The 23449-nt window shown below is 39.9% G+C and overlaps 4 protein-coding genes across 13 annotated transcripts in view; all 4 read right to left on the bottom strand.

The window, feature by feature from the left end:
- The window catches only part of LOC122990858 (protocadherin gamma-C5-like), a 293120-nt gene that overhangs the window by 189121 nt on the left and 80550 nt on the right, over positions 1-23449 (bottom strand). The window contains exon 1 of one of the 10 annotated variants that reach the window (XM_044364419.1): positions 19014-21474. The exons of 8 other annotated variants lie outside the window; for them this stretch is intronic. In XM_044364419.1, coding sequence (XP_044220354.1) covers positions 19014-21395 — 2382 coding nt within the window. In that variant the 5' untranslated portion in view covers positions 21396-21474. Of the gene's footprint in view, positions 1-19013; positions 21475-23449 lie in introns of those variants that run through there. One more of the 10 variants, XM_044364426.1, reaches the window with a different exon arrangement.
- Positions 914-3465, bottom strand: LOC122990923 (protocadherin gamma-A2-like). The gene has a single exon (XM_044364500.1). It carries the CDS (start codon positions 3323-3325, stop codon positions 914-916), a length of 2412 nt encoding a protein of 803 aa, XP_044220435.1. The 5' UTR covers positions 3326-3465.
- On the bottom strand, positions 6993-10522 carry LOC122990867 (protocadherin gamma-A10). The gene has a single exon (XM_044364434.1). The coding sequence runs from the start codon at positions 10375-10377 to the stop codon at positions 7894-7896; it is 2484 nt and encodes an 827-aa protein (XP_044220369.1). The 5' UTR covers positions 10378-10522; the 3' UTR covers positions 6993-7893.
- LOC122990896 (protocadherin beta-16-like) lies at positions 12664-15615 on the bottom strand. The gene has a single exon (XM_044364465.1). It carries the CDS (start codon positions 15113-15115, stop codon positions 12728-12730), a length of 2388 nt encoding a protein of 795 aa, XP_044220400.1. The 5' UTR covers positions 15116-15615; the 3' UTR covers positions 12664-12727.

Here is a 23449-nt window from a genome sequence, read left to right as displayed (position 1 = left end):
TTCGTTGAGCCCCAGCTCATATGTAACACAGATCCTCTCCTTTTGTAAAACGCAGTAATAGGGGAGGGAACAACACTGCCTCACAATGCATGGTAGACTTGACTTATCGGGCAACAGCGTCACTTGGAGGCTAAAATATGAAACTAGTATAACCAGACATTAACCCAGTGGGTTATGTGCTTGGGTGGCTTATTTATGAATTAAAATACGTTAATGGGTTCTTATTTTAATCTGTGGCATGTCGTTTTTCATGGCTCTGTTTCGTTATCAGGAGGCATCTAATATTAAAAACTCAAATCTCTAGTTGCTGTTTGCAAAAAGATAAACGGGTACAATTAATCTCTCCCTGATTTAAAAACAAAAAACAAAAACAAAACACAATTTTATAAGTATGAAAACATTTGATTTTTGTTTTGTATATTTCATCTGAACCAAACTATATAGTATATTTATAAGAACAAACAAATAAAAATAAAGACATTCTTCCTCATGAAGTGTGTACTGAAAGCAAGGAAGTGGTAGTAAAAATAATCAATCACCAACCTTAACCATGTACTTAATGCTTCAAAGTTATTAAATACTAAATATTATTATTATTGTTATTATTATTATTATTATTATCATCATCATCATCATCATCATCATCATTAGTCACTGAATTATTGCTTTCGATGTAACCAGGGTCTCCTCAAAGTCAATCCAACCTATCGACCTCAAACGGCAAAAGCATCAGTTCAGCGCTTCAGCACCATGGACAGCGACAGGGCTGAGTGCAGAAACGACTGTAAACACAACACTCTTCTCTGTACAGCAGCAACATATTTATGTGCCAACTGTTAAAGCTTCAATAAACAGCATACATACAAAAAATATGAACATGGACTTTCTATCAACAATTTATTATGCTCAGAGATTAACTTACCAGAGTAGACATACGAGATACTGCTGATGACTGTTCTCCATTCTGCAGGGTTTCAGTTCCAGCGTCATCAACACTAACCAAACTTTGACTCATTGGTGGCATATACTTAATGTCACTCTTTCTGGAGTCAGTCGTCCTGCACACCTCGTAATTGTACACGTGTTGGAGAGTTCCTGTCCCCAAAGTGTCTGAGTAACGTGGTGGATAATATGGAATCACAGGGAGATTGGAGTGATACAGGATGCGAGACTGTCTCCATCTGTAGATTTTCACTGATATAATAACCACTAAACACGTGATGAAGAGGAAGGAAACTACTGCCAGAGCCAACACTAAGTAAAAAGTCAGGTTGTCATTGTACTCCTTGTCGTGTGTTAAGTCAGTGAACTCTGACAGCACTTCAGGGAAGCTGTCCGCCACCGCCACGTTAACAATGACTGTGGCTGAACGAGAGGGCTGCCCGTTGTCCTCCACTATAACAGTCAGTCTTTGTTTCACAGCATCTTTATCAGTCACCTGGCGGATAGTTCTTATTTCTCCATTCTGTAAGCCCACTTCAAACAGCGCCCTGTCTGTGGCTTTCTGCAGTTTATAGGAGAGCCAGGCATTCTGTCCAGAGTCCACATCAACAGCCACCACTTTAGTGACCAGATAGCCCACATCTGCTGAACGAGGCACCATTTCAGCCACCAGAGAGCCACCGGTCTGGACTGGGTACAGAACCTGAGGGGGGTTGTCGTTCTGGTCCTGGACATGCACAATAACTGTAGCGTTACTACTTATTGGTGGCGAGCCTCCATCTTGCGCTTTAACTCGTATTTTGTACTCTTTGACTTGTTCATAGTCAAGTGAACGCAAAGAGTGAATGACTCCACTCTCGGTATCAATGGAGAAATATGTGGAGACTGGATTTCCATTAACCTCCCCGTCAATAAGAAGATATGATATGCGCGCATTCTGACCCTGATCTGGATCAGTGGCGTGGATCTGCAACATTTCGACTCCAGGAGGATTGTTCTCCATTACCTGAGTGCTGTAAACACTTTGGCTGAATGTTGGTGCATTGTCATTAATATCAGTAACGTCTAAAACGACAGTTTTTATGCTCGATAAGGCAGGCAAGCCTTCATCTGTGGCAGTGAGAGTGATGCTGTACTTGGAACGCTTTTCTCTGTCGAGGCTTTGCTCCGTGACCAGTGCGTAATAGTTTCTCAGAGACGATTTAATTTTGAACGGGAGATTTTCATCTATATTTAATTGAACCTGTCCGTTTTTACCAGAATCTTTATCTTGGACACTAATCAACGCCACAACTGTGCCAGGAGTAGAATCTTCTGAAATTCTACCCGAATAAGAGGCCATTGTGATAACTGGACTGTTATCATTCACATCTGCTATCTCGATTATTAATTTGCTGGCGCCCATTACACCCCACGGATCTTTTGCTTGAAGGTTTATTTCGTAATTTGGTAATACCTCGTAATCGATATCACCGGTGAGTTTAACCTCTCCAGTGTAAGGATTTATTTCAAAAGGGCAGGATGAGTCCTCCTCTAGGTGCGTGAAGGAATATGTTACGTTACCGTTGTAACCTTGGTCCGCATCTATGGCACTCACTTTAGCAATAACTGTGCCGCGCAAAACATTTTCCAACACAGATACTTTGTATAAGGACTGTGTAAAAACGGGTGCGTTGTCGTTTGCATCCAGAACAGATACATGTATCCTTACTGTTCCAGACCTCTGAGGTTCCCCACCATCTACAGCTGTTAATATGAGCGTGTGCTCGCTTTGCTTCTCGCGGTCCAAACCACTCTGAAGTATCATTTCAGCGTATTTACTCCCATCTGCCCGAGCATGTTGTTTGAGAACAAAATGTTCATTTGCTTTTAAAGAATAACTCTGCAGTGAGTTTATTCCTACGTCAGGATCAGCTGCGCTATCAAGCAAGAATACAGTCCCTGTGGGCGTCGATTCGCTTATTTCCAAATTAATTTCCTTTTTGGGAAAAGCAGGAGCATGATCGTTTACATCTTGTATTTCGATGGTAATGGAAAACAATTCGAGTGGATCTTCCAGGACAATTTCTAGACTAAAGCTACACGGAGATTTCTTGGCGCATAATTTTTCTCTGTCAATTCTTTCATTGACAACTATATGCCCTTTGTTCTGGTTCAGTGCGACATACTGGTTATCATCGTCTATAGCGAGTCGAGCCCGACCAGAAACCAACCTTTTAACATCCAAGCCCAGGTCTTTTGCAACGTCTCCGACAAACAGCCCTTTCCTCATCTCCTCTGGTATAGAATAACGAATTTGTCCGCTAACCGCAGCAACAACGCAGAAAAGAAAAATGGAGACTCTCCAACCCCATGATGTGCCTTTGCTCTTCAGTGTATCCATATCTGCTCCAGTTAGCCGTATGAGCAGAGAGGCGTCGTATCTCGCTCACAATATGTACCGTATATTCTATACAGTCTTCTATCAAATCCACACAATGCCACCATCCACACTAGTGTCTCATCGGATATATACACACAACCATCGTCTATTCCTTTCAACGACGGGTGGTGACTTGGTCTCTGTGATAAGGCCGATGTTACACAAGTAGTCTGCTTAGGCAACAGCACCACCAACAGTGACTAAGTAAAATAACATCATCCTCGGTATGTGTGGACCAGTGCTCCAATGTCTGGTCTGTCTTGTCTCCTGAATCCAAACTTTACAAGCCCTTTCCGACAAACCTTTAATGCTACTGATCTAAAACATAATAATTCGCCGAAGAATGAAAGAATCATCAAATAATAAAAGTCATTTATAAAACAAATAAAAGTTAATTATATGTTTTCTCAGTATCTGATTGTACAGTGAACTTGCCATTGTCACCACGTTTAGATATCAGTTGACTAGGAAGAGAACTGGGTAAACCTGTGAATATTTTGTATTGTGTTGGGAAGTGGTTCCCTGTAATCACAACTTCCTGTCACGTCCTTTAAATGTAACAGCCCCAACAGTGTCAATGAGAGAGAGAATTGTTTTTTTAACAGTGCATACAAACAATCATGGGCTATACACACAAAAATAGACAGACAGACAGACAGATAGACAGATAGACAGATAGACAGATAGATAGATAGATAGATAGATAGATAGATAGATAGATAGATAGATAGATAGATAGATAGATAGATAGATAGATAGATAGATAATCTCTTCTCTCCTGATCCAGTGTGACTGATAAATCCAGTGACCTACATTTGAGCAGTGGAACTTACATCCACTGTGAAACGACTGCAACACTCACCCACAAGCATGCATGTATACTGACAAATCTCACAGCAGTATATTTCTTACATTATGCCTGCACAAGCAAGAATGCAGATTTTAATGGGCCATGATTGTGCCTCACACTGTCCCCCTATTCAGACACAATATTAGCATACATTGCTGCAGACCTTAACATTAAGCACATCATGATTGTGCATTATTCAGGCAAAGACTGCACAGCAGCAGCCAGGGATTATTAATATTCATGTACTTTCAAGCCTAGGGTAGTGTTGCACACAGCAATAAGAGCAAAGAAGCTCCCTGTGTTACACGACAGATATAGCTAAAATGTCAGTCTTGTATGAATATGACTTTCAAAGCAGCATTTGGGATGAAATGTGTCTTGGAAACATTCATGAAATTAGGTTTATTAGTTGGCTCCAATATAGTTTGTGTATGGTGAAAGAGAGAGTAAAGAAAAGTGATAGAGAACAGATAGAAGCACATTCTGGGTCAACACTGTTTCATGCTGACTGTGGGAGTTGAGTATGGTGTTGATGTGGCTGTGATGCTGTCATATAACAGAGTAATAAAATGTAGTGCACCTTGTGAGATTTTTAAAGAGAAAGGAAAATGAAAATTATCTTACCTGTGGGACCGAAATGGAAGTTTCATTCAAGGAGTGCACCGAGAAAAGAAAGAACAAAAAAAAGAGAAAACAGTTAGTATGAATCCTGATAATACAACACAAATTGATGAGAACATTGATCAGATATTGTCACATTGCATTCATTTCCATGGTGGGATGGTGAAAATAACATATCAGACACTGATTTTGTGCCTTATCTGAAATAAATATGGACAAGGGGCTGTAGGAGAATTTCAGGGGCTGCAAAAAGAAAGATAGACACAAACTATGACTTACATCTAACACATAGTCAGACTCCAAGTCCAACAGTTTTATAAAGCTGTCTAGTTCTCGACTTCCTTGTGTAGGACTACTTTGCTACTATCAGTAAATAAACATTTTAGAAATATTTCTTCATGTTTCTCACCTAGGTTCTGCTCAATTCCCTGCCTGCTCCAAATTTTTAGCAGATAATTTGACTGTCATTCACCAGCAGGTAACTTTGGTGTGTTAGACTGTTAACCTGGGGGGGTCACTGTTTAGGCTTGTCTTTGTGTGTGTGTGTGTGTGTGTGTGTCTTTAAGTGCAGCTTAAAGGTGTTGCTAAAAATGTAGAATTACATACATAATGTCTCAGCAGTTTTCCTACATTTCATCCTCCACTCTGCACAAGATGTGTCTATAAGACAGGGCATATCCACCCACAGTATTCAAAAACACAGAAAACTCTGATGCTTGTGTTAATTAAAATCAGTCATGCTGTTAAATTGGCATACTTTCCTAGCATTCTGCTATATTGTTTACCACGTTGCTTCCTACAGTGGGTTCTTGTGACCCAAATAATCAAAAAAATAAGCAATGCTTGTTTTTTTCCCCTCCTACTTATAGCTGAAATTAGGAGCACAAATGGGCCTGCAGCTACATCAGGAAGACAATGAACTCACATATAAAAATTCTGTTGATGACATAACCTCTCTGCTTCACTGCCATGAAGCAGTCCATACCAAGTAGTAATACATACACAGTGACACAGAAACACATACATCATGTAAGTGTTGTGTAAGACTATAACCACTGATCTGACTGCAGCTCCGAACTAGGTACTTTTCAACACTTGTTCATATAAAAGTACTCATATTTCTGTTGTTATATGACTTTGGAAATGCTTTGCTTTTATACTCTCATATTCTCTTTTGCAAAGTTATGTTATGTCTCTTGGTGGTGCTTTTTACGTAGAAAAGTCTAATTGAGAGATAACCTCAACACAGAAAAATGGTGTAACAAAAAAAAAGAAAGAAAGAAAGAATTAACATTCATTTATGTTTGTATTTTCAATGTACGCCTCAGATGAGGGAAAAAAACATGTGTTGACTTAAAAAAAAAAAGAAAAAAAATGTTTTTTTCATACCTCTATTTGCAGTACTGCAGAGCTCAGATATATAACTTATGAACTTACGTTCTATAGCTGAACGTTTTAAAAAGAATCACCCTTTCATCATCACAGGTTAATCTGTTATATGATTTCACCACAAACATAGAAATCTATTGTTGTCTGTTACTTATGTCCACAGATTAGTCCACATCTTTCACATGGTACAATAGAATAAATGCATTTGAAATGTTACAGTTATCTATCATTCAAAGGGAGTATTTCAAATTCACTGCCAAACTATGGAAAAAAAACAAACTATAAAAGTCAGCAGCTACCTACAAGTATTGTTTTAAAAGACTTTGGCATGAAGTGTGAGTACATGAAAATATTGTACTGTCCACGTTCAAAGGATCACAATAAAGAGAGTCTAGAGGAGGTTCATTTGAGTTTTATTTAACAGTAAGTTGCAAATATTTGTTGACTGATAAATATTAGACTTTAACAGCTTTCGGAAGTGCACTTCCACTTCCTTTTGAAGTTATTACACTTGAGATACTGTCTAATAATTTTTATGAAACATATCAAAAAGTAACAAAACTAGTGAAAAACAGTTTAAAGCATTTTCTCTATGTACTGATTTATGCTGACACACTAAGATAGATAATGCTGTGATAAATTTGTTGTTTTTCATCTTAAGTTGATGCATTAACTATGGCATTGAGTATGTTTTATTTTCCTTGTTAATTAGAAAGTTGCCTCAGATTTTTGTTATGATGACCACCAGTTTCGGTTTCTGTTGTAAATGTCTTACACCTGTGTCCTTTACACATTCTGTGCAAAAGCTTCATCAGGTCATTGAAGAAGTAAAACAATTTTTTCTCTTCAGGTTTATTTTTCATCAAACACAGTCTGTTTACATATTGTTCAATTCATGACAAATTCAGTGCAAAGCTTTTACTATCTTATTACAGTCTTTTTTTATTCTTTTTTAATCATTTTTTTTTGAAAACATAACACCATTATCAAAACGTGGCAGAATTGTATTCCAAGTTAAAAATAGAGAATAAATAAAAGTGTAAAAGTGCAGGACCTCACATTTGGCATCACACTAAAGTAACAGAGTAAACATATTTGTAGATAATAAATCGGAAAAGAATGAAATATTGTAACCAAGCAATTCTGAAAAAGACAAAGATAAACTGGCAGAGAGAGAGACATACTAACTAGTGACTTAGAAGAAGAAGAGAGACAGGCAAACAAAACAAGCCTGACCAAAGTAAACACAAGTAACTTTCTGCTGCAATCTGCAAACAATTGCTAACAAAACAGAACCAGCACAATTAGTTTATTTATGCCACTATGACACTGTTTCTGAAAATATCCCACAACATAGACTTTCTACAGGGATAATATTGCCGTTTATGTTCAAGGTCAGGTCTTAGGTGATGAGGTTGAGATTATATTCAAAACTCCAAGGAAATTACACATTGCATTGACAACATAGTCATGCAGAAATACTGGAAAAATGCTCACATTTTAAACATACATAACCGCAAGATATACTTTTGCAGTGATTCCATACAACCTGATTAAAACAATTAATGCAATTACAACAGTGACAGTCAGAAGGTCCACACTTAATAAACTTCACGGGGAATATTTTGCAACATATTTACAGTACGCTTTGGCTTGTCATGGCCGACTCTCATGTGACTACGTAACAAGGATGCGGTGGACCTGCCCTCACCTTCAGACTAGATCTGTCTGTACTGGTGCGCCTAAGAGTGTTTTTTTGATAGGATGCACTCCTTTTTTTCAATGTGTCAGTGTCTGTATTTGTCCCGAAACGAAAATCACCCCTCCAAGAACCAGTGGTCAAGAAGGAGTCATACCGCTCATCTTTCAGCAGGGTCCCACAACGGCTAAAATCTGTCAAAGTGGAGGGGCAGTAGGTCGTGGGGAAAACCGGGAGACTATCAGTGGTTGAACGGTAAACATAACCACGCCGACAGAGCTTGAAATAAAACACTCCGCTGATTAAAAGGATGAAAAGAGAGGAAACGGTTAACAGAGCGACGATCAAATAGAGTGTTAAGTTATCGCTTGCTTGTGATTCATCCGCAAACTCAAAGAGTTCGTGTAAAACTGGCAGCCCGTCACCAATTACTACGCTGACTGTGGCAGTGGCAGAGAGAGATTCGGGTCCGTTATCCGTCACTAAAACTACAACACTTTGTTTTGGTTCATCGTCCTCCATGAATGGTCGCACAGTCCTAATTTCTCCTGTATGCAGACCGACTATAAACAGGTCTTGTCGCGTTGCTTTAATTATTCTGTATGAAAGCCAAGCGTTATGGCCAGAGTCAGCGTCCACAGCTACCACCTTAGTAACCAAGTAACCTCTCGGCGCTTCAAGTGGCACCATATCCTCAGCAATGAACCCGGTGGTTTGAACAGGGTATAAGATAACAGGTGCATTGTCATTTTGGTCCTTAATAAAAACGTTTACAGTGCAGGTAGTGGAGAGTGGAGGATCCCCTCCGTCTCGAGCTGTCACCTTGATTTGGAAGTGAACTGACTGTTCATAATCGAAGAGTCGTGATGTGAAGAGCTCGCCTGTTTCTGAGTTGATGGTAAGGAAAGAGGACACTTCTGAGTTTGTGTCCTTCGATATATAGTACAGTAGTTTAGCATTAGATGCGTCATCAACGTCCTCCGCTTTCACTTTCATCACAAACGTGCCAACGGGTTGGTTTTCCAAGATGTTGGCATTGAACTCGTTCTGCGTAAAAGTCGGGGGGTTGTCATTTATGTCATTAACCACGATTGTTAAAACTTTGACACTGGAGAGTGAGGGAGAGCCCCCATCGGTGGCAGTGACTGTGATGTTATACTCTGGTTGAAGTTCTCTGTCTAGTATTCCATCAGTCACTAACATGTAATAGTTTTTGACCTCTGATACAAATTTAAATGGAACATGGTCTGAAATTGTACACGTGACGCGCCCACTATTTCCAGTGTCCAGGTCATAAATATTAATCAGTGCCACCATAGTTCCTGGTCTACAGTCTTCGGCCACGTTAGCCGAAGCTGACTTTACTTCTATCACGGGTTTATTGTCATTTACGTCAATAACGTCAATTATAAGTTTACAGTGAGAGGCCTGACCACCGCCATCTTTAGCTTGCACATCCAGCTCATGCTTACTAGCCTCTTCATAGTCAATGACACCTGCCACCCGAACTTCTCCGCTGAGAGGATTCATTTCAACAACTCCTCCCATCTTGTCTGACAGGTGACTGAAAGAGTATGTTATCTCTCCATAAACCCCTTCATCTAAGTCTGTGGCATTCAGCGTTGCTATGACAGTCCCTATGGCCGAGTTCTCTGGCACAGAGGCTTTGTAAACTCGTTGGCTAAAAACTGGGACATTATCATTGGCGTCCAAAACACGGATATGGATGGAGGCAGTTCCTGATCTGACTGGATTTCCCCCGTCAATTCCATTGATTTTCAGTACATGTTCAGCTTGTGCCTCTCGATCCAGAGCCTTTTTAAGAACCAGTTCCGGATAAGCATTGCCGTTTATTTGGGTACTCATTTCCAGCGCAAAATGATCATTTGGGCTCAGTTTATATTCACGGACTGAATTCGTGCCCAAATCGGGGTCATGCGCGCTCTCCAACGGAAAGCGCCTCCCGAGAACTGTGGATTCGACTAAATCTAAATTTATCTCCCTTGCAGCAAACACTGGGCTGTTGTCGTTTATGTCTTCAATATCTAACACCAAGCTGTATGCTTGTAGGGGATCTTCAAGTAAGAGCTGATACTGTATGATGCAGACACTGGCTTGCGCGCAGAGCTCCTCTCGATCTATTCGTTGGCTGATCAAAAGATTGCCCGACGCAGTGTCCAGTTCACACAGCTGGCTGGTTCCTTCTGCAACAACCCGGGCGCGACGAGCATCAAGCTCCCTCACTTCCAGCCCCAGATCCCGCGCGACATTCCCAATAACCGACCTCAGCTGCATCTCCTCTGGAAGGACGTAACGGACTTCTCCAAACGAAATGTCAAAAAACAGGCTAAACAATAAAAAATGCAGCCACCGTTTTAAGTTTATTCGCTGCTCCATTACTAAACATGCTTTCAGACACAGATATACTGTCGAAATCATTTCTAAATCCTTCATTTATACATCCAAATATCGAACTGAAAATGCTGCTGTATTCCAACGGTTCCCTGCTTCTGTGGCTGAGTTAATCATGCTCTATTAGGGAAGCTGTCAGCTTGGATTCCTCTCTCTCTATCCTCATTTCACCACTGCTCTCCCTCTCTCTCTCTTTCTGTCTCTTTCTCACTCTCTCGTTGGTTACAACCTCACTCTCTCCCTCTATCTGCCTCTCCGTGCACACATTAACACATGCACACACACAACACACACAGTCTTTTTCTCCATCTCTCCCTCACACACACCCACACATGCATACTCAGCCCTCGGCTCTCTAACCCAATGCTCCAGTTTCACTGACACAGATACAGTGAGACACGGCATCCATGAGTCAGACATTATAAAAGAGCGTCACCAAGAGACTGAAAGTATAATTACAACAGTATGAGAAATGTGCAATAAAATGTTTGATGTTTCAAATATAAAATATCATCTTGCACCACCAAGATAATACTAGGCAAAAATCAAGTTGGATGAATTACATTTATGTTTCAAGCAACAGGGGATGGAAACAGTAAAGGCAAAGCCTGAAAAATGTTATAAAATCCTATATATTTGAAAATGCACTAGTTTTTATAATGCATAACTGATGTCACAATGGACAGTTCAGTCTGCAGAAAATATAATTGGTGCCAACCTCCTCCTAGTCCAGGATTTAGATATCTCTGGAGTCAGGAAACTGGCAGAAACAGGCAGGGAAAATAATTGCAGACCCCTCACATCCTAAACATGACTTATCTCAACTTCTGTACTCCAGTAGGTGCTACAGATCATTCTACACCCAACAAAACAACTGAGACAAGTACAGTTACTTGGGGGATTGTGACCTAATTGCATCAGTAACTAAATCTGGTTCTATTAATCTTTTCTCTTTGTATGCAGTTAATTTTTTTTTGTACATAGTCCCTGACAAATAAATGTACTAAAGTTAACTTGTACATAATATCCCTTCATTGTCATACTAACTGTATTTGCTAGTCTGTAGATATAATCTCCCATTAATATATGTACATAATAACAACTCTGAGTGAAGAGTAACTTATTATCCATGCAATATCATGTGTCAGTGATTGTTGCTCCCCTGCATGCGTGTGAAAGAAAGTCCAACGTTACAAAGCCCAAGATGGCTGGAGAAACTGAAAAGTTTCTTTATTTGTTTTTTTCTGGTTTGTGACAAATGTGGAGGTTTGATCTGAGAACTTCATAATGCATCAAACTGTTGAACATTAAATAGATCACTGATAATTGCAATGTCAAACAACAGCACTAAAATGCATGTTGAAACACCTTAAACTGTTGCGTGCCATTTAACAAACCCAAAGTATAAGGACCAATGAACGTGCAGCATTAATAAGTGGGCTACTGTAATTATGAAGAAGATGGTGCTCCGACGGTAAACAGCATTTTGTGTTTTTCTAATTTTTAGAATTTCACACGATCACACCAGTGTAAGTTTAAATAGCATTTCGCCCCATCACCATTCATAGCTATAAAATAAAGTGAGCCCAGCAGCTTGAAGATGGCTTAATGGCAGGATGACCCCACAACCCAGAATGATTTCAGAAACATATTACAAAGAAATCAGCAACATACTGCTGCAATAACAGAAATTTTCAATTGAAGTCTTTGACTAAATAGTTTTATCAATGGACTTGTTAAATTACTGAGGAGAATACAGGGTTATTGCTCGATAAATGCGAAGTATTGTTTCACTTAATTAGATGTCTAATATGGCTCCATTATCATTTAAACAATACAGACCTTTTACATTTTTTAAAATAAACATAATTTAATCTTGTTGTCCAGCAAATGTGAAATTAAACATGACATCTGTTCTAGACAAGTCACACCTCAAGGGTCTGAAAATGGACTTACATTACCAGATAAAAGCAGCAACTCATTAAAGTGAAAACGTTATAACAAAAACAACCTAAATATTTTAGAAACTCTTATTTTATAGCAAATCATAACACTAAGTGAAACAAAAATAAAATGACAAAGGAATAGATTACAGCAGTAAAAGGGTCAAAAAATGCATCAGAAAAAAAACTGTTCAGCACCAAGGACAGAGGAACAAGCAATGACAACAATGGAGACAAGATTTAGCACTCACATGAACAAACAAAGAGAGCAAAGCTTTTGTTTGTGTGCCTGTGTGTGTGTGTGTGTGTGTGTGTGTGTGTGTGTGTGTGTGTGTGTGTGTGTGTGTGTGTGTGTGTGTGTGTGTGTGCGTGCGTGTGCGTGCATAGAAAACTCAAAATCAAATACTGCAGAATGACATATTGAAGACGTTTTGCACATCTTTGACATATTATATGACGCATGTTCCTACCTCAAGAGAACTATTACTGTCCCCAAACACGTCAGCAAAGTCTGATGGACTCTTCCTCAGAGTCTGGTCAGCAGGCAGAGTGTTGTCATTGTAAGATGTCACGAACTTAAAGTCACTGGTTCTAGACCCTGTTGTCAAGTAGGCGTCATAATTATAGGTGCTGCGTAAAGTTCCTGTGCCGTCAACATCTGCGTAATTGGGAGGGAGATAAGTGCTGGGGATGGCAACTGCTCCATCAAACAACAGTCTGGGCTTTCTCCTGCGACAAAATCTCACACCCAGGATGATGATAATGAAGGTCAGAAAAAAGGTGGACACAGACACGAGCGCGATGATCAGATAAGAGGTCAGTTTGGAATTCTTCTCATCATAAGAAATATCCTTCAGTTCTGGGACCTCAGCCAAGTTATCAGAAATAAGTAAATACATGGAACAGGTGGCAGAGAGAGAGGGCTGTCCGTTATCTTTCACTGACACAATAAGGTTCTGTTTCATGCTGTCAGATTCAGAAATGTCCCGCTGTGTCCTGATCTCTCCGCTGTGGAGACCAATACTGAAAAGTCCCGGATCAGTGGATTTGACTATATGATAGGACAGCCAGGCGTTCTGTCCGGAGTCCGCGTCCACCGCTATCACTTTGGACACCAGAGAGCCTCCGTGTGCAGCTTTGGGGATCAGCTCGGTCATGAAGGAGTTGCCCTCCGGGGCGGGGTACAGTATCTGAGGAGAGTTGTCATTCACATCAGATATGAACACACTGACGGTCACGTTGCTGCTGAGCGGAGGAGAACCGTTGTCTCTGGCCATCACGTGCACTTTAAAACTCCTGAACTGTTCATAATCAAAGGACCTCACAGCGTGGATCACCCCCGTGTCTCCGTTAACAGATACATAGGAGGACACCGAGGCTCCGTTCACCTCACCAGGTAACAGAGAATAAATCACTGTACCGTTTTGTCTCCAGTCGGGGTCTCGAGCAGTAACGGAACATAAAGTGGAGCCAGGTTTGTTATTTTCAGTCACATATGCGCTGTAGGACTGTTCCTCAAATACAGGTGGGTTGTCGTTGATGTCTGCTACAGATAACTGAACAGTGTTAGAGGAGGACAGAGGTGGAGAGCCCTCGTCAGTGGCAGTGATTGTAATGTTGTAATCAGACACTAGTTCACGGTCCAGTTGTCCTGTAGTCACCAGAGAATAGTAGTTTTTAATAGAAGGAACCAACTTAAAAGGGACATTTTGCTGAATGGAGCAGCGGACCTGTCGGTTGCGCTCAGAGTCTCTGTCCTGCACATTAATGATGCCCACCTCTGTACCAGGAGAGGTGTCCTCTGGTATGGGATTCGTCAGTGATTTCAAATTGACCACAGGGGCGTTGTCATTCACATCAGTGATAGAAATGACTACCTTGGCGTATGATGATAGCCCTAACCCATCTTTTGCTTTAACGCGAATTTCAAACGATGTGGTAGTTTCATAGTCAATGGTACCGATTACTCTTATCTCACCCACTTTACGGTCAATACTAAATATCTTCTTCACATCCTCTGAAACATGTCCAAAGTCATAACTCACATCTCCATTCACCCCCTCGTCTGCATCACTTGCGCTCACTGTGACCACTACAGTGTCCAAAGGAGAGTTTTCAGGCAGACTGGCTTCATAAACGGCCTGGCTAAACACTGGGGCGTTATCATTAGCATCCAGCACAGTGACGTGTATGACTACTGTACCTGATCTCTGAGGGGAGCCACCGTCTAAAGCTGTAAGGAGCAAATTCATTTCCTGTTGTTTTTCACGATCAAGCTCTTTATCAAGAACAAGCTCTATCATGTTTCCATCAACCATCAACACAAAATTATCATTCTTTTTAAGGCTGTACTGCTGGACTGAATTTTGTCCTACATCCGCATCGTGCGCCTCTTCTATCACAAAACGAGCTCCTCTGTCTGCCGACTCTCGGATTTCTAGATTTATCAATTCTTCGTTAAATTGTGGCGAGTTATCATTAATATCCTGAATGTGCAGACTGATCCGATGGAGCTCGAGAGGATTCTCCAGCACGAGCTCGTGTTTTAGGATGCACGAAGCCTTTTCTCCACAAAGCCCCTCTCGGTCAATCCTGTCAGCCACAATCAATTCTCCGTTTCTCAGGTTTATGTCACAGTAACGTTTATCAGTCCCATCCGTGTCAATGCGGGCTCTCCTGCTGGATATCGCGCCCGTCTCCAGCCCGAGATCCTTGGCTATATTCCCAATAATTGATCCTCGTTTCATCTCCTCTGGAAAAGAATAGCTTATGTCTCCATATGCGCCATGCATCCAAAGAAGGAGGAAATAAAAGCTGCGTGTTTGAAACAAAATCATTTTCGAATCTATCGTCAACGAGTAGTTCCTAACAGGTTGTAGAATAAAGCGAACAAAGACAAGTTATGTCATAACACGAAACCACGACTAGCAACAACGATTCCAGGGTGTTTGTCCGTATCTGAACACAAGAACATAAGAATGTACGTCCCCACCAAAGGAAAGAGGCATTCAAATATCCTAAGGTTGGTGTATAGCGCCACCGTGAGTGAGGTTGAATATAAACATTGATGAAAGAAATTGCACTTTAAATTGTTTATAACCTTCTTATTACTATCTTCTATGTGGAACAAATACTACAACCATGTTGTATAAGCAACATTTGCAACCACATTTCCCCATAAGGTTCAAATCAAATAATCAATCAGGATACAAGCAACATCAATATTATTACTGTATGTATTAATTTAAATTAATCCATCTTAAAAGCAGGGTGATATCAAACTATGAGGCAGACCGCCTCTGTGTTCAAGACTAAATAGAAATGGTGCAGTGAAAGCAGTGAATACAACATATTTATGTATTTTTATAGCCATACTTATCTAAAAAAAATAAAAAGTGCAGTCACCACACTTAAGTAGAGGACAGTCAATTTTAACAATACCAAACTAAATACTAGTATGGCCAGTAAAATGCAACAGTTTTCTGCCTGTGTAACAGCTTCAATAACTGATCAAAAATTGGAAAATATTGTACAGACATGATTAGTAGTACAGTAGGTGGAGTGCACCACCTTTATCATGAGGTACATTATAGTCCTCTCGCCGTCATACAACAGGTGCATCTCTGATAAGTTTCCCTTTTGTGTGATCTTGGCTGTGCTGGATGGGCATATTGCTTGATGACCTCACCTTTAGAAAAATAAAATATAATTTAATTATAATGTCTCATGGTGATAAGTGCAGCGTTTGTGTTGTAATGTTATGGTTACATAAAATTATGACAGGTGTGTACTTTATCTGGTGTTTCGTTGCTGTGAGGATTCTGTCTCAATTCTGTACTGAAGACCTTAATCCTCACACAGTGATCAGCCAGTTACCTTACCTCATGTTAACCACAATATATCAACATGCAGGTAATCTATTTTGGTTTCAGTCTTAAAATATACCTGTAGTTGTCTGTCCTTTATTGTAATGATGACCTTCTGTCACCACTTCTTTCAGTTCTATAGTGGTTGTGTTTGTACTAACTCAATCTTTCATTGTGAACTGAATGCATGTTTGTTAGATCTAGTCCTGCTGATATAAGCAAATCTGAGAAGAGACCCATAAGTTGAGAAGATGTTAAGCTTGGGCCCCCACTTGTTCTGATTCATTTTTATATTTCATACAGATTAGAGAAAATATTTGCACTTGTATATTTATCATGGCAGAGCATCAAACCTCAACATCTCAAGAAAGAGCAATATAGCAACAGAGAAGATTCCTGCACACTGGTCTTGACTTCAAGAGGAAGTATGACTCTGTAGTGTGTCTGCAGGGACCAAAAATGTAAATTTGATGTACTTATTAAATAAATGTCTTTAACACAAGAACAGAGTATGTGAATCTTCTTTTGTACATGATACAACTGATACTGCATCTAGTTTCTTAAGAGAAAATGTCACCACCATTAAAGACCACCTGTGCAAAGCACACTACAACAAAGCTGTATAACAACTGCAGATTCACAAATACTAGCGTGATTTAAGGTGATTACAACACCTTACCACGCCACAGTTAAATATGGATCGGACCAGCCTATTCCCTGCTCTAAAAAGAGAAAAAGAAAAAAAAACTCCCACTATCATAGAACAGAGATACAGGATACAGTCTGTCAATGAGTATCAACAAGACAACAGCAGCAGTATTAGATCTAAAACTTGGACTGGCAGCATAGCCTAGACACATGTAGTTAAGGCCAAATACATAAAAAACCTTGTCAATGCATAGAAAAAAATCTGGCAGAACAGATGACATGAAAACGATTGCACTAGAAAGATCACTGAGCTTACCTGGAAACAAAATAACCCTCTTTGTACCAGCACTACCTTTCTGGATTACCTGTTTGAAACTCAAACAGTATTTTGGTGAACACTGAAAAGCAAGGTGACTAATCTTTTATCAAGGCACTACCAGAGAAGAAAACATTATTGGTCCACAGCAAAAGACCAAGCCTGGACCCTCACAGTAAAAACACAGCTAAAAGACTGGATAAAATACATATAATATATGGACACAATAAAGGGATTCATTCAGAGCATATCACTGAGTTTAACAAAATCACTGCATCTCCATATGACATAAACTCAAGTCAAAACTGACAAAATTAAAATAAAAAACTCTTTCTATTTTGACATTTCTACATAAATGTTATCTGTGTTTTAAAATCACAGTGGTTAGACCAGGCAGCAACCAACCGTAAAAAAGCTCAAACAAAGCCCCAGTACACATATCTGTTAACAAAGGGTAGTGGACTGGATTCAAATGTAAACACCTACTGTACATGTTACAGATAATGCCATCCACTTTAGACAACAGTAGCATGTCTATGAAAGTATGTGGTCATTGAGCTCATGAGGTATATACTGTATAGCATTCTCATTGATGTTATAATGACATAATTTACATTAGCTTAAGTGTAAGCTCACTACCTGCCAGAATGTTTTTGCAATGAGGGTAGACTTGATATTAGAAACACCTATGATTAAAAATAAATTAATACAATTTAACAGCACCACAAACTACAACCTGTCAAAATGACCATGAAACTGAATTAACAGCTCTTAAACAGTTTCCACAAAAACTGAACATTATAATCTTCACAAAGACAGTATTTACTGCAGAACTATTAGACTGTGTTATTTTTAGTAAAGCGTAATAATAAATGGCTACAGACACGTTTTCCTTTCTGCCTGTGTGGGAGATATACTTTAGCAACAACAGTGAATGATAGAATGTAACATTAATACATACACAGGGAATGCGTTAAAGGTCATAAAACCACAGTGCACATTGTATGCTCCAGCTGATCAATGTTAGGAGGTTCATTTTGCTCTGAAACAATTGATCATGTCTTTGGTACGCTACAGGTATATGATAGTACAGTAGTGAAAAAAAATGCTTTTGATGAAAGTACAAGAACTATATCCTTAAAAATAACCGTCACTATGTCAAACTGTAAACTTACTTAATGCTGACCAAACATCAGTAACAACACATCTATGGACAATTACCAATCCCAGCAAGGTGCCAAGCTCATGCACAACCTTTCAGTGACAGACAGCAGACTACAGTAGGTTTAGAAGAAAAAATAACTTTTGGTGAAGCCACATGCATATCACTAAAATGTATATACAAAATTCCTTGGAGTTGGACAACAACCATGAAATCTCAGAGACAAATTCAAAATGTCAGGGAAGTATTCATGTGTAACAAGGCTAAAACAATCAAGTTTTTTGTAACTAAATCTACAACGACTAGATCTAGAACTAAAACTACACAAGGCTATGACTAATAAACCTAATGTTGCATCTGACAGTATGCTTTCAAAGAATTCTGTGTCTGAATGCAGCACATGCTGCTCCTTCACATACAAAGCCAGAAAAACTAAAATTCTTTGAGGCAGATGACTGACATGATGTTTTGAAAAGTTTTCCAACTGATTTAGACAGCCACACAAAGAGAGAGAAAGACACAAAAGGACAATTATGCACAATAACCATCATCATTATTATTATTATTATTTTATTACGAATAAAGTAAATGTATACTGAGCAAACCAGTACTTCAGAATTGGACATTGTCCTGTTATTATGAGCAATTTATTCAAAGTCTGAATGACTGGTTCTTTATTTTTTTCTGTTTTGGTGTTTTTTGTTTTGTTCTGTATATAACTTTGATACCATGTGTAGTCATACCTCTGAAAAATCTTCCAATTCTCCAAAGGCCTCAGCAAAGTCTGATGGACTTTTTCTCAGAGTCTGGTCAGCAGGCAGAGTGTTGTCATTGTAAGATGTTACGAACTTAAAGTCACTGGTTCTAGACCCTGTTGTCAAGTAGGCGTCATAATTATAAGTGCTGCGTAAAGTTCCTGTGCCGTCAACATCTGCGTAATTAGGAGGGAGATAAGCGCTGGGGATGGCAACTGCTCCATCAAACAACAGTCTGGGCTTTCTCCTGCGACAAAACCTCACACCCAGGATGATGATGATAAAAGTAAGAAAAAAGGTGGACACAGACACCAGTGCGATGATCAGATAAGAGGTAAGTTTGGAATTCTTCTCATCATAAGAAATATCCTTCAGTTCTGGGACCTCAGCCAAGTTATCAGAAATAAGTAAATACATGGAACAGGTGGCAGAGAGAGAGGGCTGTCCATTATCTTTCACTGACACAATGAGGTTCTGTTTCATGCTGTCAGATTCAGAAATGTCCCGCTGTGTCCTGATCTCTCCGCTGTGGAGACCAATACTGAAAAGTCCCGGATCAGTGGATTTGACTATATGATAGGACAGCCAGGCGTTCTGTCCGGAGTCTGCGTCCACCGCTATCACTTTGGACACCAGAGAGCCTCCGTGTGCAGCTTTGGGGATCAGCTCGGTCATGAAGGAGTTGCCCTCCGGGGCGGGGTACAGTATTTGAGGAGAGTTGTCATTCACATCCGATATGAACACACTGACGGTCACGTTGCTGCTGAGCGGAGGAGAACCGTTGTCTCTGGCCATCACGTGCACTTTAAAACTCCTGAACTGTTCATAATCAAACGACCTCACAGCGTGGATCACTCCGGTGTCTCCGTTAACAGATACATAGGAGGACACCGGGGCTCCGTTCACCTCACCAGGTAACAGAGAATAAATCACTGTACCGTTTTGTCTCCAGTCGGGGTCTCGAGCAGTAACGGAACATAAAGTGGAGCCAGGTTTGTTATTTTCAGTCACATATGCGCTGTAGGACTGTTCCTCAAATACAGGTGGGTTGTCGTTGATGTCTGCTACAGATAACTGAACAGTGTTAGAGGAGGACAGAGGTGGAGAGCCCTCGTCAGTGGCAGTGATTGTAATGTTGTAATCAGACACTAGTTCACGGTCCAGTTGTCCTGTAGTCACCAGAGAATAGTAGTTTTTAATAGAAGGAACCAACTTAAAAGGGACATTTTGCTGAATGGAGCAGCGGACCTGTCGGTTGCGCTCAGAGTCTCTGTCCTGCACATTAATGATGCCCACCTCTGTACCAGGAGAGGTGTCCTCTGGTATGGGATTCGTCAGTGATTTCAAATTGACCACAGGGGCGTTGTCATTCACATCAGTGATAGAAATGACTACCTTGGCGTATGATGATAGCCCTAACCCATCTTTTGCTTTAACGCGAATTTCAAACGATGTGGTAGTTTCATAGTCAATGGTACCGATTACTCTTATCTCACCCACTTTACGGTCAATACTAAATATCTTCTTCACATCCTCTGAAACATGTCCAAAGTCATAACTCACATCTCCATTCACCCCCTCGTCTGCATCACTTGCGCTCACTGTGACCACTACAGTGTCCAAAGGAGAGTTTTCAGGCAGACTGGCTTCATAAACGGCCTGGCTAAACACTGGGGCGTTATCATTAGCATCCAGCACAGTGACGTGTATGACTACTGTACCTGATCTCTGAGGGGAGCCACCGTCTAAAGCTGTAAGGAGCAAATTCATTTCCTGTTGTTTTTCACGATCAAGCTCTTTATCCAGAACAAGCTCTATCATGTTTCCATCAACCATCAACACAAAATTATCATTCTTTTTAAGGCTGTACTGCTGGACTGAATTTTGTCCTACATCCGCATCGTGCGCCTCTTCTATCACAAAACGAGCTCCTCTGATTGTCGACTCTTGGATCTCTAGATTGATCGAGTCATCATTAAATTGTGGCGAATTATCATTAATATCTTGAATGTGCAGACTGATTCGATGGAGCTCGAGAGGATTCTCCAGCACGAGCTCATGTTTTAGGATGCACGATGCCTTTTCTCCACAAAGCCCCTCTCGGTCAATCCTGTCAGCCACAATCAATTCTCCGTTTCTCAGGTTTATGTCACAATAACGTTTATCAGTCCCATCCGTGTCAATGCGGGCTCTCCTGCTGGATATCGCGCCCATCTCCAGCCCGAGATCCTTGGCTATATTCCCAACAACTGATCCACGTTTCATCTCCTCTGGAAAAGAATAGCTTATGTCTCCATATGCACCATGCATCCAAAGAAGGAGGAAATACAAGCTGCGCGTCCAAAACGCGATAAATGTTGAATCCATCATCAAGGATGAGTTCCCAAGACGTTTACAAATCGATGCAACAAACACAGTTCAACGACATATAAACCTAGAAACTAACAGCGCTTCAGCGCGGTTGCTCCTATATCTAGGCCAGTCAATAGACGTACAAAAACGCCCGTCCACAAAGAACAGAGGAATTAAAACATTTTAAGGCTGGTGTACAGCGACACCGTGAGTTAAGTTCAATATTCACACTGATAAAAATAATAAAATGGAACATTGATTAACTTGGTTTTAGCCTACAAAACTATGTAGACTTCCTCTAAATGAAACATGAATTTAATTTAATTGTGTACAACATTTTCAACTACGTACTGTATGTATCACTGGGTGTGCATTTAGTTTGTGCATTATACCTGCTGTATATCAAGGTAGAGAAACGAAGTGAGGACCACACAAACTTTTAAAAGTCGCATGTTTTTTATATATTATGTTAGAGACACCATGCTTAAACAACATGCACTGAAATAATACAACATGTAAAATAATGTAATTTCCTTCATGTGTCACTGCAATCCAGCTGCAATCAAAATATTTCGTAGTCATCTGATAATCCTCCAAGAGGGTGTATTTATTTTGGTTTTTGTCATCTTATCAGAGGCACACTTCAGCAAGGAGTAGACCAGGTTCCAGTCCATCTTCACTGTATGTGGTCTTGTAAAGTATATGTCAAACTGAGAGGCTGTATGCACCATAACCATGATGTGTACAACAGAAGGTTTGGGACCCTGGTTTGTGTACTTTGCTCAGAATTTGTTTGCCTTAATTGCTGTTATTGACACAGAAACATGCTGATTTTACTGCATATGTACTTACTTTGAAGTATGCTTGCAGTCTAAATGTGTTGTAGCAGCACAGTCATGACTGACAGCTTCTATTGCTGTATTCTATCTGAAACTGTCCATGTGCATGTTTGAAATTTATATTAAAATTGCATGTCACCTGAATCATTGTCACCATAACACAGGTTGGTACATATTTAGCATACTGTCTCCAGGGAATGATTTTCGGTTTGATTATTTTGATTAGTTGCAGTTCTATCTCAAGCTACAACAATGTAATTTATTGTAATACAGTTTGTTTGACTGCATCAAAAGTTAAATGTATGTGAATTAAACTCATGTCTGTCAGCTCTAGAAATGCTGACATCATCAGGTTTGTAACTACCAAATAGAAAGGAGAGATGTCTTTGCCCCTACTTGGCCTGACATCCTAGCTTCAACTTGTGATGACCAATGCTTCATTTTGCAGATTTCAGAAAGAACATCAGACATGCATCAAGTTTATAAACAGAAATTCTGACTAAGACACAACTTCTATTCTCAATTTATTACAAAGAACTACAGACAATGATGACGAAACTCAATGCAAAAATAAAAAGTTTGAAAACATACCAAGGGGACATACTACTCTTTACAGTACTCTACCACCAGTATACCACTACAAACTTGTGAGAAACTGCCAATCTACTAACTTTATGGTCATTTATAGTGATTACAGTTATTTAATCTTACTACTCCACATATAGTGAAAAGAAAAAAGAGACAAGCCTGCACCTTGCAGCAATTTCTTTCTTCATATAGATGAAAAAAAATGATATCACTTTTCAAAAAACGCCAGAATCAAGATACGGGATACCATCTAACAATTAGTATCATCACAAGAACACAGCTTATAGACTGTCATAATGTAATTGACATACATTCATAGTAAATACAGAGGCTTCCCCGAAGGATCACTAAGTTAGCACAAGCACCAAAGACATCTCAATGGAACAGTCACTGACAAATTAAATTTACAACAAAAAAACCTTTTTCTTTACATTTACTTCTGTCTTAAGGATTGATCAGATCAGACAGTAATCAAACACAACAAGGCTCAAACAAAAGAGAGGAGAGGCTGGTTTAACATCCATGTTCGTAATGTAATCCATGTCTTCAAATGTAAAGACTTGCATACTTCAGGTGTTGCCTTCCACCCATACATATCCCCATTACACAATAAGGTTTTCAGTCAGCCAATTCATGAGACCACAT

The sequence above is a fragment of the Thunnus albacares genome, chromosome 10 (assembly GCF_914725855.1).
Source record: "Thunnus albacares chromosome 10, fThuAlb1.1, whole genome shotgun sequence".
In the NCBI taxonomy this organism is placed as follows: domain Eukaryota; kingdom Metazoa; phylum Chordata; class Actinopteri; order Scombriformes; family Scombridae; genus Thunnus; species Thunnus albacares.
The sequence above is the reverse complement of the archived record's forward strand: the minus strand, read 5'-3'. Positions and strand labels throughout refer to the sequence as shown.